The sequence below is a fragment of the Tinamus guttatus genome, unplaced genomic scaffold (assembly GCF_059628265.1).
Source record: "Tinamus guttatus ecotype Peru unplaced genomic scaffold, ASM5962826v1 Tinamus_guttatus_pri_ptg000899l, whole genome shotgun sequence".
In the NCBI taxonomy this organism is placed as follows: domain Eukaryota; kingdom Metazoa; phylum Chordata; class Aves; order Tinamiformes; family Tinamidae; genus Tinamus; species Tinamus guttatus.
This window is the reverse complement of record NW_028289433.1, coordinates 131,381-147,042: the sequence shown is the minus strand read 5'-3', so window position 1 is coordinate 147,042 and position 15,662 is coordinate 131,381. Positions and strand designations below refer to the sequence as shown.

Here is a 15,662-nt window from a genome sequence, read left to right as displayed (position 1 = left end):
TGAGGCTGTGACTGGCCCCTTCCTGCTTTCCTACTTCCTGCTGCATCAAGAGTGGTCCTTGGGCTAGATCCTTCCAGCTCTTTGACCTGCCCTGCAAACCCCTCCTTCTCTCTTGCAGACTGCAAACGCACATGGGGGACAGACCCTCGGCGCTCCTGAGCCAATGGAGTGGCTCAGCTATGGCAGCAGCCAGGTACAGTCCTTGCAGCCACTGGATGCCCTATCCTTCCTCTTCCCCATGCAACATCGTCACCAAGGTCTCTTGCTCTCTTCCAGATGATGGGGAGCAGCGGCCTGGTCGGCTGCAGCACAGAGGAGCCCATGGACTGGGAGAGCTCCGGCTGCAGCCCCCAGGTATGGTCCCTGCTGCCGGCTGCACGGGCAGAGCTGGGGCTGTGCCCGGCCCCTTGGCACTGCTCCGCGCTGCCTTTGGGGAGCAGCCGCGCGGGAGCCTGGCCCAGGTGTGCGGGCGCTCTGGCGGGCCGCGGCGCCGGGGCAGAGCTGCACAGGGCGCAGGAGCGCCCAAGGCCTGGGCACCTGCTGCCTCAGCCCCTCTGCCGGCCTCTGGGCTGCGCTGGCCACGCCAAGCCTCTGCCAGGGCACCAATGACGGCAGCGCTGCTGCCAAAGAGCCCGCGCAGCCGCCAAGGAGCCTCTGCTCCACGGGAGCCCCCGAGCCGCTCCTCGGCCCTGCTCACGCCTCCTTTTCCCTTGCAGGACAAGCTCCCCTTCACCCTGGCTGCTGCCTGGAAGAGCTGAGCAAAAGGACTCCGGCCCTAGCCTATTTTGTGGATTTGTATATATATAGTTTCACAGTAGTTTTAGTTGTTTTTGATATTTTTATATTGTTATTGATGTTGTTGTTACTGTTATTAATATTGTTGTTGTTATTGTTGTTATTCTCTTTCTCTATTCTTGTTATACTCTTTTTCATTCTTGTTTAAATATATATTCCTGTATCATTGTTCATGTGTTGTGTGTTTTTTCCAATCAAGCACAGGTGCAAAAATATCCCCACTGCAGGTGTGTCTGCGGAGCCCCAGGATTTCAGGCACCAGGGGCAGGGGGCGACAGTAAAAAGGTCCCTCTGGGACTTCCATTCACACGTGGCCCTGGGGATGCGCAAAGGGGAAGAAGCCCCAGCCCCAGCGCGGGGCAGCTCTCAACTCTCCGGGTGCCGCACACAATGTGTCCCCGCAGTGCCCAAGCCACAGGCAAAGGGAAGCTGCTGCACCCCAGGGACACAGGGCCTGGAGATGCAGATTCTTATCATGAAATGAGGCTCTTGATCAAGAGGAATCCTTGGGTTACTCTTCCAGTAATGCAAATCTAGCTATGATTAATTAAAAGGACATCTCTTTTCAGTGGTGGCCACTGATAGGACTAGAGGAAATGGCCGGAAACTGAAACATCAAAAATTCCATAGGAACTTAAGGAAAAATTTCTTAACAGTGAGGGTGACAGAGCACTGGAACAGGCTGCCCAGAGAGGTTGTGGAGACTCCTTCTCTGGAGATCTTCAAAACCCGCTTGGATGCAGCCCTGTGCCACGTGCTCTAGGTGTCCCTGCGTATGCAGGGGAGGGGGGTTGGACTAGATGATCTCTAGAGGTCCCTTCCAACCCTAAGCATTCTATGATTCTATGATCTTTTTTTACCACCTCCCTTGCGTTATTGGCAGGACATGGGAAGGCATCAGCGCATCCTCAAAATGTGTCAAGTTAACTCCATATGTCCAAGACAATTAAAAATCAACCTACCCGTAATCCCCAAGTGTAGAACCTCTCTTCACCTCCCAAGAAGAAAGTTTCCTTTGACCATTGGTATTATTCTTTGTGCAGATTTCACGACATTGGGTAACACTTCTGGCAATCATATGGATTCCCCCTGTGCATCTCTTCACTGTTTCAGCTTCAGCTTCAATCCCCATGGATGTGTTTTTAGGGGGATGTACCATCAACTCCCTCATTATTGGTGGAGTCATGACACCCTGTCTGACAGGGGTTACTCTGCATCCACCTGCACTCTTGTTGCATTTCAATAATTCAGACAGCCTGAGGGGAGCATAACAGCAGACAACCTGAAAGAGGGCAGTAGTTGCCCGGTGAATAAACACACTGTTCACAAGGGTCCTTGAGCCCAGGTTAGGAGGCAGACGAGCTGCAGCTTCTGTGCAAGCAGCCTGCGTGGGGCAAGGGCTTCCCAGCGCCTTTCCTGCCGCCGGGGGCACTGCGCACGCCTGGGCTTTGCAGGCGTCATGCGCGCAGACAAGGGGGCTCCCAGCACTGGCCCTCACAGCCACGGGGCTGAGCTCGCTGCCCAGCCCTCTGCTCGTGCCTCCCTGCAGGGAACACTGCTCTGCTTCACACTCGCCCTCCAGCATTCCCAGGGCAGTAGCCAAATGCCTGCCGACAATTCCTCACGCCACCAGCCCTCGGCTTTCATGTCCTACCCTGAAAGTCGGCAATTCTTTCCCTTAGCAAGTGAGCATTGTAGCCCAGTGCTGGGCAGAGCTGCAGCAGCTGCAGGTCCCTGCTTCTGCTGAGGGCACATTTGTGCCTGCTCTGCCCTCTGCAGCCCTAGGAAGCCGTGGCAGGGGCAGCAGTGCAGGAGCCGCACCAAGGCTGCTCTCAGCCACAGCACATGGCGCCTGCAAGGTGCACGGCAGGACAAGAGAAGGAGCCCAGCAGCGCACCTGGGGCTCCCAGGACACCACCAACTCACAAGGGCTCTGCTGAGGACATGCACACCTGGCCCCAGGGCACAACTGCCCTTTGCACTCATTGACCTACCAAGAAACACGTCTTGACTATGGAAAACAAAACTTTCTCGAGTCCATCAGTCTGTAAGGGCAGGAGGGAGCAGGGAAGAAAGATCAAGGTGTTCATGGCTGCTTGCAGGGGTGGAAGCAGAGCCCCAAGTGCAGCCCGGCCTCTGGGCAGGCAGCCGCCAGCAGCGCTATGGGGCTGCGTGAGGAGACCTCCTTGGCACCCAGCAAGCCCAAGGCCACGCACTGCTCCCTGCCGCCAGGCTCAGCAGTGCCAGGGGGAGTCCAGCACACGCAGACCCTTCCTCACGGCAGCCCCCCTGGCCCCTGCTGCTGTCCTCCTCCCCCCACAGAGCAGTGGAACATCCCAGAGGGGCAGTTATCGCCACAGGAACACGGATGCTTCCCAGGGCTGCGCCTCACAGTGGCCCCAGTGCTGGCCACGCAGCAGCAAGGCCAGGTGAGCAGCAGGGCCGCGCAGCACCAGGGGCCACCCGTGGTGCCCACAAGATGCAGGGGAGCTGCGGGGCTGCAGGGCAGCCTGCGCGATGCCTCCCAGGGGAGGCCCCAAAGCCACCGCGCGACACTTGGTGCTCATGGCTGCAAATGTAAACAATTCCATTCCGTTGCAGACACAGGACAGTGAAAGAAAATGGAGAAATGTGATGTTGAAGAGATGGAGTGGGAGAGCTCTGTGCAGGTACTGTGCACGCAGGCAGAGGCTGCGCGGGGACGGCTGGCGCTTGGCTCTGCGAGAGCAGCCGCAGGGCTGGTGGCAGAGGTGGCAGGGAGCTCTGGCAGGCCTGGGTGCTGGGGCAGAGCTGCGCCAGGGCCAGCAGCGGCCAAGGCCTCGGGGGCTGCTGCCTGAGCCTGGCGCCCTGGCTCTGTGCACCGCCTGCCCCGCGCACGCAGGGGACACGAGGGTCTGCACACAGAGCCAGATCTGCCACCCTGACCATTCCCACAAGCTCTCCTGCTCTCTTCCAGACTGCAAGCATCCATAACCTGGATGGCTGCAACAATGAGGAGCCCATGGAGTGGGAAAGCTCCTTCTGTGGCCTTCAGGTATTGCCCTTGCAGCTGTCCGCACAGGCAGAGCTGGGGCTGGTCCCAGCCCCTTCCCACTTTCCCGCTTCCTGCTGCAGGAACAGGGGCGCTGGGGCCAGGGACCTCCCGCTCTGTGACCTGCCCTCTCTCTGTATTGCAGGCTCCACGTGTGAATGGGGGGCCTTCAGGGGACCATCCTGAGCCCATGGAGTGGCAAAGTTATGGCAGCAGCCAGGTACAGCCCCCACAGTAACTGGACACACTTCTCCTTGCTCTTCCCCACGCACCATCCCCACTAAGGTCTCCCGCTCTCTTCCAGATTGTGGGGAGCAGTGGCCTGGTCGGCTGCAGCATGGAGGAGCCCATGGACTGGGAGAGCTCCGGCTGCAGCCCCCAGGTATGGCCCCTGCTGCCGGCTGCACGGGCAGAGCTGGGGCTGTGCCCGGCCCCTTGGCGCTGCTCCGCGCTGCCTTTGGGGAGCAGCCGCGCGGGAGCCTGGCCCAGGTGTGCGGGCGCTCTGGCGGGCCGCGGCGCCGGGGCAGAGCTGCACAGGGCGCAGGAGCGCCCAAGGCCTGGGCACCTGCTGCCTCAGCCCCTCTGCCGGCCTCTGGGCTGCGCTGGCCACGCCAAGCCTCTGCCAGGGCACCAATGACGGCAGCGCTGCTGCCAAAGAGCCCGCGCAGCCGCCAAAGAGCCTCTGCTCCACGGGAGCCCCCGAGCCGCTCCTCGGCCCTGCTCACGCCTCCTTTTCCCTTGCAGGACAAGCTCCCCTTCACCCTGGCTGCTGCCTGGAAGCACTGGGCCCAGGGAGGCCAGCAATGACTTCTTATGTGGATTTTTCTTTGGAGACTTTTATAGTAATATTTGTTATTGTTGATATTGTTGATATTATTGTTGTTAGTGTTATTGATGTTGTTTTTATTGTTGTTGTTGTTAGTGTTTATTATATTGTTGTTTTTATTGTTATTGTTTAAATATATATTCCTGTATCATTGCTTAAGTTTTATGTCGTGTTTCCAAGTCAGCTCAAGCACAAAAATCATCCCCATTGCAGATGTGTGTGTGTAGCCCTAAGATTCCAGCCCCTAGGGGCAAGGGAGGGCCAGCAAATTTTCCCTCTAGGACTTCCCTTCACACGCGGTCCTGGGAATGGTACAATCCCTTTCCTATCTTTTTGCTTTTTCCTGTTCTTTTTCTTTTTTCTTCTTTTTCTCTTTTTTTCCTCTTCGCCATTTTTATTCCTTTTTGGTCTTTTTCTTCTCCCTCTTCTTCGCTTACTTTTTCTAATTCTTTTTCTTTGTCCTTTTCTTTTCCTGTGTGTTTCTGTTTCTTTTTTAATCTCTTTGTTTCTCTTCTCCTTTTGCCTTCTTTTTATCTTATTTTCCTTTTCTTTTATTCCTTTTCCTCTCACTGTTTATTTTTTTTCCTTTTTCCTTTCTTTTCCTTTCCTTTTCCTTTTATTTACTCTCATACCTTGTTTTCCCCTCTTTATTTTATATTTATTTTGTTCAAACTGTATCTGTGGGAGAAAACTGTGGCAGAGAAAAAGCAGGTAGGACATCACTGAGCAAAGGAGCATTCCCACAGGCACCAGGGACCGCAGCTCTGCTCCACACTCAGGTGCTCCCCTTCTAAATGCCTGCACTCCAGCAGTGCCAGGAGAGGACAAGCTCATCCTCAGGAGAGCAGGCATTGCTCTCTGGAATGGAAGGGAGCCTCCAAGGCCAGGCCTGCAAAGGAACAATGGTTCTTTTCCAGCAATGTCTATCCATTCCAATTCCAGGCTGTGGGATTTCTTGCTCCCTTATGGAGTTGGGAATGAGTGTATGGTGCTGGGCAAAGCGGGACAAGCAAGGAAGAAGGCAAGGAGGTTGCTGGCAGATGAGCTGGAAGGCAGCACTGCCAGGCCCAGCGGGAGTCGCGCGGCACACGGGGAGCAGCTGAGTGCGCCCAACAGCCTGGCTCATTGTGACCAATGACCACCTGCAGGGACCAGCCCTCATGCACATGCTCGCCCCAGTCCTGCTTCACTGCTTTAGCCCTCTCTTCAGTTTCCCCCAAAGAAGATGCCCTGCTTCTGCCGCATCTCTGCATGGCTCTTGCTTTGGGAGACAGACCAAAAGGGCAGCCTCAGATCCTGAAGGAACTATAAGTCTCCCACGGTCCTGATGTGCAAGCACCGCATGGGGCAGGGTGCACTCCAGGGTGGGGAAAGGTCTCCCCAGTATGGACCCAGCAACAACCCTTGGTGTCTCAGCCCACCAAAGCCCTCCTGCTTGGGCAGCCACCCCCAGCAACCTGCCCCTGCTGAGTCCTGCAAATGTCCAATGTTGGACGAGTGCTGGAAATGGCCAAAGTGAGAGACCAATCCGTGACAAATGCCCTGCGGCCCCTTCACAGTCAGCCCATGCAACCCAGGACACCCAGCTCAGCAAACGTCCTTTTCCTCTCCGGACCCTCTGCAGCCCAGCCCAGCCCCTCTCCAGCTCTCCCCGCCTGCCCTGCCCTCTCCCAGCCCACCCAGCAGAGCAGACCAGGCTGGGTGTGGCCCCACAGCAGTGCCCCCCGCAGGACACTCACCCCACAGCCCCAGCCCCACTGTGGGCACAGCAGCTCCAGGGGACAGGGCTGTGTGTGTCAGGTGCCCCATCAGGCTCCAAGCTGGAACTGGCCCCAGTGGCATACGGACACAGAGTACAGTGACACTCTGTGCTCTTGTTCCTGTATCCCAGAGCTTCCCTACCCCAGGCTGCCTGCAGTCCCCATGCCAGCCCCTCTCTCCAGCACAGCACAAGGCTCCCTGCCCTGGGGCTCAGCTGGCACCTCCTGCTGCCAGGGACACAGCAGCCAGCCCCTAGCTGACATGCACAGAAACATATTTCTTTTACCCATTTATTCCTCCTTCTAAGAGCACAATTGCTCCTTTTCCCCTTCCCCAGGGATATCCCTGCTCCTTGGAAAACCCTTCCCCAGGTTAATTCCTTAGTTATGGTCTCCCTGGAAGCTCCTGAAGCCTCCCCGGTGCTCCCTGCAGGACCCCGAGATGCTGGTGCTGCTCTGCAGAGTGAGTGGGTTGTGGTGCTCTGGGGTCACAGGGTGACTCTGCAGTTGTTGTGTTCATGGTTGGACACAGACCCAGCTGGACAGGCATCATTGTACCTGAGAACACCATTTCAAGGGGCTTCTATCTGTGAATGATGCTCTGAGCAATCACAGGCCATATAAAATGGCTCAGGCTGTGTTCATGTGTCCCTAGATCCAGACCATGACTTCAGGTATAAGCTATCATGGGCGACTCTTGAAGCTCCTTTCCCTGTGCCTGCAAGGTCCCCAATGTGGTCATAGGCCACCATACGGGGGACAGTCCCAGGCAGATACTACTTGGCCATTCATCACTATCAGGAGCACCGAGCACCCACAAGTGAGAACTGAATCCAGTCCTTATTCCCTAACATATCCCCCCAGGAGCTCATTGCCTTGGGCCCATGAAGAGCCCCAGAAAAGCAACAAGCATCTCTCAGGCTGAAAATTCAGCAAATTCTCAGCAGATTCTTGGCACCAGCTTTTGAAGAAGAGCCCAATTCACAAGATGCACTGAAAACATACCCTTTAATTAGGGGAATGACAGCTCTGACACAATGATAGACACATTTAAAGAAGACCTCTGGGTCAGAAAGACATGGTTACCACCTCTGGAGAAGTGGGATGAATTCAGAAACTTGTGCACAAACCTCATTATTAAAGCAAGAATGCCAAAATCACAGGAGTTGTCTGAGAGAAATTAGATATCACTTGAGTGGAAGGATGGGATTTCAGTTTATTGCTGCTGAAATATTACCAGTTGAATCATTTTTTTCAGTGCATCCCTGAGTTCCTTGTTCCTCATGCTGTAGATGAGAGGGTTCAGTGCTGGAGGCAGAACCGCGTACAGAACAGCTACAACCAGATCCAGAGCTGGGGTGGAAATGGAGGGAGGCTTCAGGTAGGCAAACATTGCTGTGCTGACAACCACACAGACCACGACCAGGTGCGGGAGGCACATGGAAAAGGCTTTGTGCCGGCCCTGCTCAGAGGGGATCCTCAGCACAGCTCTGAAGATCTGCACGTAGGACACCACGATGAAAGTGAAACACCCAAAAGCTAAACAAAAACTAACCCCAAGAAGACCAACTTCTCTGAGGTAGGAGTATGAGCAGGAGAGCTTGAGGATCTGGGGGATCTCACAGAAGAACTGCTCCACCACATTGCCTTGGCACAGTGGCAGGGAAAATGTGTTCCCAGTGTGCAGGAGAGCATTGAGGAAACCACTGGTCCAGGCAGCTGCTGCCATTCTGACACAAGCTCTGCTGCCCAGCAGGGTCCTGTAGTGCAGGGGTCTGCAGATGGCAACGTAGCGGTCATAGGCCATGACAGTGAGGAGATAAAACTCTGCTGAAATGAAAAAGGTAAAAGTTAAGACCTGTACAGCACATCCCCAGTAGGAAATGGCCCTGGTGTCCCAGAAGGAATTGGCCATGGATTTGGGAACAGTTGTGGAGATGCAGCCAAAGTCAAGGAGGGAGAGGTTGAGGAGGAAGAAGTACATGGGGGTGTGGAGGTGGTGGTCACAGACTACGGCTGTGATGATGAGGCCGTTGGCGAGGAGGGCAGCCAGGTAGATGGCCAGGAAGAGCGAGAAGTGCAAGAGCTGCAGCTCCCGTGTGTCTGAGAATGGCAGGAGGAGGAACTCACTGAGGGAGCTGCTGTTGGACATTTGTTCCTTTGCAGCATAGGGGAAATATCTGACGAAGAAAAGGCATGGACAAGTTAGAGAAAATTCCTATGAGCAATCCTTTGTCATAATAATGCCAAACACACACTCATTGCCTCCCCACCCCATTTTAGCATGAGCTCTCTGGCTTGAGCTCTCTGGCTTCAGCTCTTGGCCTTGATGCTGGAGGAGCAGTGCTGGCCTCTCCATCTGCCTTGGTCCCAATTGCCCTGTGCTCTCACCTTGGAGCTGCAGAACACTTGCACTTATGTTACCCCTCAATTAAATGACACCATGGGGAGCAGAGGATTCCTTTACATCATGTTCACCAGCACTCTTTTGGAGGGGGTGTCAAGCAGGTTTCCGCCCTCCCCTTGGAGCCAGCAACACCTTGGGCTCCTGCCAGCTGCCCACATCCACCTCCCTGCAGCGATTCTGTGACCTCAGATTCCAGGAGGCTTCTCCCTGGGGCACCCAGACAGCACCTGCTGTAACGGGGGAGCTGAGCTCTTCCAGAGGGCAGCTTCCAGCCCAGACAGGCACCCAGGGGGATGGCAGGACATCCTGAGGATGGGGTGTCCTGATGAGAGAGGTGGCTCATTCCAAGCTCCTCCAACTGCACTGCCCTGAGCCCCACAGTTTAGAGGGCACTTGGGCACCTCACAGTCCAGGACCCCTCTGCATGGCAGGACCCACAGGGCCAGTTTCTGACCTGCATCAGAAATCCCCTGTCCACAGAGTCCAAGGGAAGGAGAAGGGCAGCGTGGGCAAGTGGGATCATGGAGTAACACCATGATAGCTGTGCCAAGGGAGGCAGGGCCTGGCAGGGACAGAGGGGCACTCAGATGTGTCTCCTCTCCTGGACATCTGGCTGCTCTGGGACAACTCCTGCCCTGGCCCCCATGGCCTGGAGCGCAGAGGGCTGTGCTGGTGGGAAGGGGCGCTGCAGGAAGCAGTTTCCTCTCACCATGATTCCATAGCCTGCAGCCGTCCCTGCAGGAGCTGCTTCTCTGTCCCCATGTCTCTGTCCTGTCCATGTTCATAGACCCCATCGCACCCGCTGGGTGCTCAGCTCTGCCCTGCAGATACCTGCCAGGGGCAGGACCCTGCCCAGGGCACCTCCGTGTTTGCAGGTGCAAAAGAGCAGGTGAGACAAACCTTGCTGAGGCTGGGGAGGGGATGTTGGCTGTGTCTGCAGGCAGAGGGGTGGGCGAAGGCAGCTGTGATCCCTCTGAGTGTGTGGCTGGGAGTCCCTGCTCTAAAGCATGAGCAGCTCCAAGCAGGAGAAGCTGGGAGAGCCACCCTGACAAATCCAATCAGCTGCTGAAGGCGCCAGGTTCAGAAGATCCCTCCAGGAACCGCAGCAGTGTAGCCCTGCAGCCAGAGACTTACCGTGTCAAGGGCTGGGGAGGTTTCTGCCTGCAGTGAGCTCAGCCGTCCTCCCATTCCCAACTGTCTTTCACTTATGAGCGACTCATCCCAGCCTGGTGCCTGCGGGCAGTGCCCTGAGTCTTGGTGCTCCTTTATGAGGAGCTGCTCCTGGGCAGAGCTGTCTCTCTGCAGCGCCTGCCAGGTTGCCATGGGCTCCTGCAGTCCCAGGAGCCAGACCCAGCTCAGGAGCAGGGACCCAGCTGCAGATGGGACATTTTCTGTCCCCTGTGCAGCCTCCAGACATTTCTGGGGCTCCAGGGCTGACAGTTCCTGCAAGGCAGCAAGGTCATCCCTGGCAAAGGTCCACTGATGTAAAGAGAGAGAGGGTCCATGGAACGAATCCAGCATGCAGCTGGCCTCATCAGAGGATGGTTTTCTAGGAGAGTGGACATGTCCTGCTGTTGAAGCCTCTGCTTCCATCCCATAAGAACTCAGAACACTTGCACAGGGGTGAGAAGGGAGTTAACACCCTCATGCTTCAGGGGGTGATTTAGAGCAGTTCAGGAGTACAGCTAATGCCCATTGAGAAGCTCCAGGAGTGCAGGAGTTTTCAGTTTGCTCTTGTGCACTCCACAAACTCAGAGGAGGATTCCCTTTGTCCAGCTGCTGGGGTGCACAAAACGGCTGCCTGTATGGGAGCTGGTTTTCTGAGCTCCCACTGCAGTCACTAGGAGAAGTGAATCAGCTGTGCAGCACACTTGCCCCTTTGGACTTTTTCCAAGGGGGAGGCAGTCCACGTTGGACAGAGCTGCTCCAAGACAGGTGCAAATGTCCACTTGTTCTGACAGAGCAGTGAGGAGATCCATGCCCATTGCAAAGAGCTTGCATGATTCTGTGCAGACACTTGATGTCATGCAAGGAAAATAGTCTACTTGGCCGTGTCAGATGCCTGAGGTATCCAGCAAAACCGCCACATTCCTAGCATATTTAAGAGGGAACCAACAGGAAAATCGGGCCCTTCGAATTAGTTGGCAACCACCTAGGACACCTGGGTTTCATACATGCTCCCCCAAAGTTGAGTGCCACCACTACCTTCAGGAAAAGTCCCCCTTGGAGACAGATAACAGCTCCCCTCCTCTGGTTAGCCATGCTACTACTAATGCAGCCCCACAGGCATCTGGCATTATTCACATGATCATGCACCACTGCCTCATATAGCATCCCTCGTAGCACCAAGGCCCTTCCCCTCAGCCCTGTCCTCAGTTCCTCAAGTTTCTATCTGTCCTGACAGATTCTTCCCCACACTATGGTACTGCCAGGAGCTTTACTTGGTAGTGGGAGGCAGTATGAATAGCCAAAACAACCCCCAAAATCCCCAGTTTAGAGAATTTCAGACTGGACATCAGGATGAAGAAATGACACCTGAAGGCTGGTGCTGTGGTGCAACAGGACACCCAGGAGGAGTCAAGGATCATCCCATGGCTTTGGGAAGGAACAGCCAGTCGAGATGCAGAGACAACAGTGAAGGGAAAGAGATCCCGTGTGAGAGCAAAGTGGGGAAGCAGGGTGGGTGTCTACAGGCTGCATGGACACAGCTGCAGGCATGAGACAGCATAGGACAGGCTCTGCTGGAGGCAGACAAAGGCACTGCCAAGGCTCACAGACACCAGAGCAGGTCAGCATCTTCTTGGCTATGGCTGTTGTCTGCCAGGAGACACTGGGCCTCAGTGTCCCTCTTACTGACACCCCGAAAGGTGTCATATCATTGTCCTGCACTGAGCACTGTACACCCCCACCCACACACTGTCCCCAAGAGGACCTGGAAAACATGTGGGAGAAAGGATCTCCTTTCCCAGAAGCTTAGTGGCCGAGCTTGGACATTTTGCCTGATAAAACACCTCAAGGGTTAATGTGGCATCAGAGCCACCTGCACGTTTCCTCTGCCTACCTGTTATCAGTGATGACAATTTTCCACTCTAATCAGCCCCTGGAGACACTTTACTGCTAACAACTATCAATGGGACCCATTAAAACTCAACAAAATGTTGTGGGTTGATCTTGACTTTGAATTCTCCTCTCAGTAACTGAGGTTCATGGATTCAGCATGAAATATACCATGGGGCTCTCACAAACCATGTCCCTCCCTGCAATTTTTGTCTTGGCTTGCATGACTAATTGGAGAGGTTTGGGGACTGTAGCTGAAAGGTGGAGACATCAATAATATACAACTATTTCTGATTTTACAGGTTTTTATTGTTACTATTAACATGCAGCTTTCAGAGTAATCAACAGCAATATTCTGGAATTGGCATCAATCCAGAATGACGCCCAATGAAGTCTGGACATATGGGAGAACCAGTGTCCCAGAGCTCAAGCACTGTATGGACACTCCACCTCCCCTCCCCAACCTGCCATTTCTCACATCAGCCACCTGGGACTTGCATCACTCCTGTTAGAAGCTTCTCTGTTCTACTGAAATCAGCAACTGAAAGTTAGAGCTCATCTGCTGCAACTCCAAACTGCTTTCCTTAGAGAGTTCCTTAGAGAACTAGCTGCAAATAAACACAGGATTTTTCTTAACTGCAAAGAAACAGAAATAAAACATGAAATAACTGCTATTTATGAAATTGTGCTCTTTGAGTGCAGGCTAAGCCCAGCATGTCAACAATGAGGTTCCCTTTCTACACGGGACTGTCTTCCTGAAAGACAGAGCAACCTTTAAACTCCTGAAGTGCAAACCAGCAGCTGGGTCCCAAAGTGAACAGAGAGTAACAGGGGGAGTCACAATACTGCGGTTCTACAATGGCCTGCTCGTATCTTGTAAAGATAGTGTCAATTTAAGCCAGACATGTAGGAATGGGAGAGCCATACAGCTTCCTGGGGGTCCTGGGTCATGATGTGGGCCTGATGCAAGAGGCTAGAGAAGAAGGATTTTCCTGGCTGCTCAGAGCAACCCAAAGAAGGACTTGGGGATGTCAAAGGAAACTCAATCCCCCAACACCAAAAGCACTGGACCCTCCTGGACCCTTAAGATGGGAGCAGGAGCGGGCAGGGGAAACAGCCACGTCCCACACTTCCTCCATGAGGCCTCCAGCTCTGCCGCTTCTCATGGCTTCAGGGGAGCTCCCTAAACCAATACTTCCCATGACCCTAGTGCATCAAGCAGACTGAGCAGACACAGAGGAGACAGGAGAGAGAATGGATAGAGACCCCAGGGTACAGAGTACACCCTCCTGTGCCAAAGACAGGATGCTAGAGGCTGAATAGGCAACTGAAAGAAAGGAGGAAAGGCGTGCTTTGCTTTTCAGTGTCTGGAATGCCACATATCTGAAAGCTTCAAGAGGGATGCAGTCTCCCTTCTTCAAGATTTGCTCCAGGACTGTGCAAACACTATGGAAAGAGAATGTTGGTTGTTGGAAGCTTCAGCAGTAGGGAAGCTGGGAGATGGTCATCTCACCGACTTGTGAACAAGTCAAAATTCAGCTCCTGAGGCACGGCAGTGCCTTACAGGCTCCATACGGGAGCCTGGACAGCAGCGCTGCAGTGTGTGGGCCTGTCCTGAGACACCCAGGATCAAAATTGTGGGAGACGCAGGGTGCCAGGGCTCAGAGCAATCCATCACCCTGAGAGGCCTGATTCTTGTGAGGGGGCATCTCTCTGTCTGCAAGTGTCTGCATATCCACAAAGTGCAGAAATGGCTCTGACTGCTTTGTTTAACTACCAGTTTGTATGAGGGATCACAACGGATTAGGGTCTGCGATAGGAAGATGTAATGAGGGTTCAGCTTCAACAGAAAGCCTTAAAAGGACTGAGAAGATAACATATTCCATCAGAGTGTCTCAAATCCCAAAGACTCAGGTAATCATCAAGACGATCAGAAACTGCAAGCCTGAACACCAGCTGACAGAAACCATCAAGCTGTGAGAATCCCTGGGTCACAACAGGATACTCCAAGGAGAGAACAGGGAAACCAACAGTCCTCCCTCTGCTGTCCCAGCAGGACCCTGGGGTGGCAGGCTGGGCTCTGGAGCAGAGCACTGCAGCACGCCACTACCTGCACACCTAAACAGAGGGTCCTCAGCCTACACCTGCCTCTGCATCAAGGACACACTGGGCTAAGCACCACACTTCTGGCGCCATCCTTGTTTTTCCCAGCGCACAAGGCCCAGGTCTGGCCTCAGGCAAGCAGTGGCCATGCTCTGGAGTTGCCTGGTGGGGAACACCAGCATCTCGCTTGGCTTTTTGAAGGGCAGGCAAATCAAGAGACATGGACTCTTCCAGTCTCTTCCCGCACTCCAGAGACATCACAGCACCCCCAGCAGCCCCCGAGGGTTCCCTGGCAGCAGCTTCCCTGCAAGTTATTGCCACTGTCTCTAATCCCTCCATCACTATGTCCACCAGTCTCCTGGCCACATCTTCCGTATCGATGGCCTTGGTCCTGCACCTGGCAGAAGCTCTGCAAGGCTTTTCTGGAGCAGACAGCTTCTTTTTCCCTGTAGATCCTGGTGTTTTACATGCAGGAGCCTCCAGGCCTCCATGTGCCTGGCTGGCTGCCCTGGCAGTGCGCGGTGGTTTGGGAGGCAGATGTGGCACCTCCGCTCTTAGCCCAGCCCTGCTGGGCAGGGTCTCCCTGAGCCTCACAGGAGTCATCTTGAGAAGGGCAGCGGTCAGACAGGGCCTTTGCCGGCCTCACCGCTCAGCTCTGTACCTTTGCTATGACCTGATCAGCATCTTCAAAGCCCTGGGGGTCAGACAGCAAAGGCCGCCTGTCCTTTTGTGGGGATGAAGTCGGGGTCCGCCTGCGTCGCCTCACTGCGTGCGGCTCCCGCTTGCCCACCTGCAGGAAGAAGGAGGCACCTGATGGAGAGGGTTGTGTTGCTACAAGCAGCCCCTGAGGCACGGGAAGCCCCAGCCCCATGTCAAAGGGAAGCTCATTGTCGAGCACAGCCCAGCTACACGTGGTCCAAAGAGGATCTCTGACTCTCTGCACAGGGCTCCCAGGATCCATATGGGCCTTGGCACATCCCAGATGAGCTCTATGTTCAAGAAAATCCCCACAGCCAGCAAGAAGCAGCCGCTGGACGGAGAAGGTCACACCTGGCTCGATTGCCCCACCATGCTTGTGCTCTCCATGCAGCTCCTATCCCTGCTGTCAGGCTCCCCCTCCAGCCCCAGGACTCACTTTCCTTGTGCACTTGCACCTGGGAGGATGCCCATTGCTGGGCTGGGAGCAGGCGTTTGCCTGCCTCTCCTTCTCCATCTCTAGGGCACTTGCTCCCCTGGGGACTTGCTGCTCTGGTGACCAACGCGAGCCGCTCCTTCTGCTGGAGCTGCTGTCCTCAGAGTGTGACCCCGAGGGTGGTGCTCTGGCCCAACACAGCCTTGGTTGCCATGGGCATCGCCCCATCACAATGGCCTTGGGGACATGATGCCACCCCCATCACAAAGCCCTGGCCGTTGCCATAGGGACTCCCAGGGCTATGTCCTGGTGGTGGCCAAGGGCACCCACATCTCATCTCAGTGCCCTAGTGGTCAGCAAGGGGAGGCCTTTTGGGTCCCTGTGCCATAGTTTGGCCTTCCTCGCAGATTTTTATTTGGGAGAGCATAGCCAGTGGGGCCACATATGTGTTCTACCGCTCTTTTTGGCACAGTGGACACCATGTCTCTATACCGGATCCCATTTGGGCTCTGCAGATCTGCAAGGAAACAAACAAAGGGGAAGGAGTTCAG

General features: G+C 54.9%; 1 protein-coding gene across 1 annotated transcript; it reads right to left on the bottom strand.

Moving 5' to 3' along the window:
- Positions 1-7,628: 7,628 nt before the first annotated feature.
- Positions 7,629-8,564, bottom strand: LOC148591252 (olfactory receptor 14A16-like). The gene has a single exon (XM_088537927.1). The coding sequence runs from the start codon at positions 8,562-8,564 to the stop codon at positions 7,629-7,631; it is 936 nt and encodes a 311-aa protein (XP_088394053.1).
- Between the last annotated feature and the right edge of the window lie 7,098 nt (positions 8,565-15,662).

Excerpts from the sequence above, each read along its gene's own strand:
- LOC148591252 (XM_088537927.1), bottom strand. The coding sequence starts at position 8,564 with ATGTCCAACAGCAGCTCCCTCAGTGAGTTCCTCCTCCTGCCATTCTCA.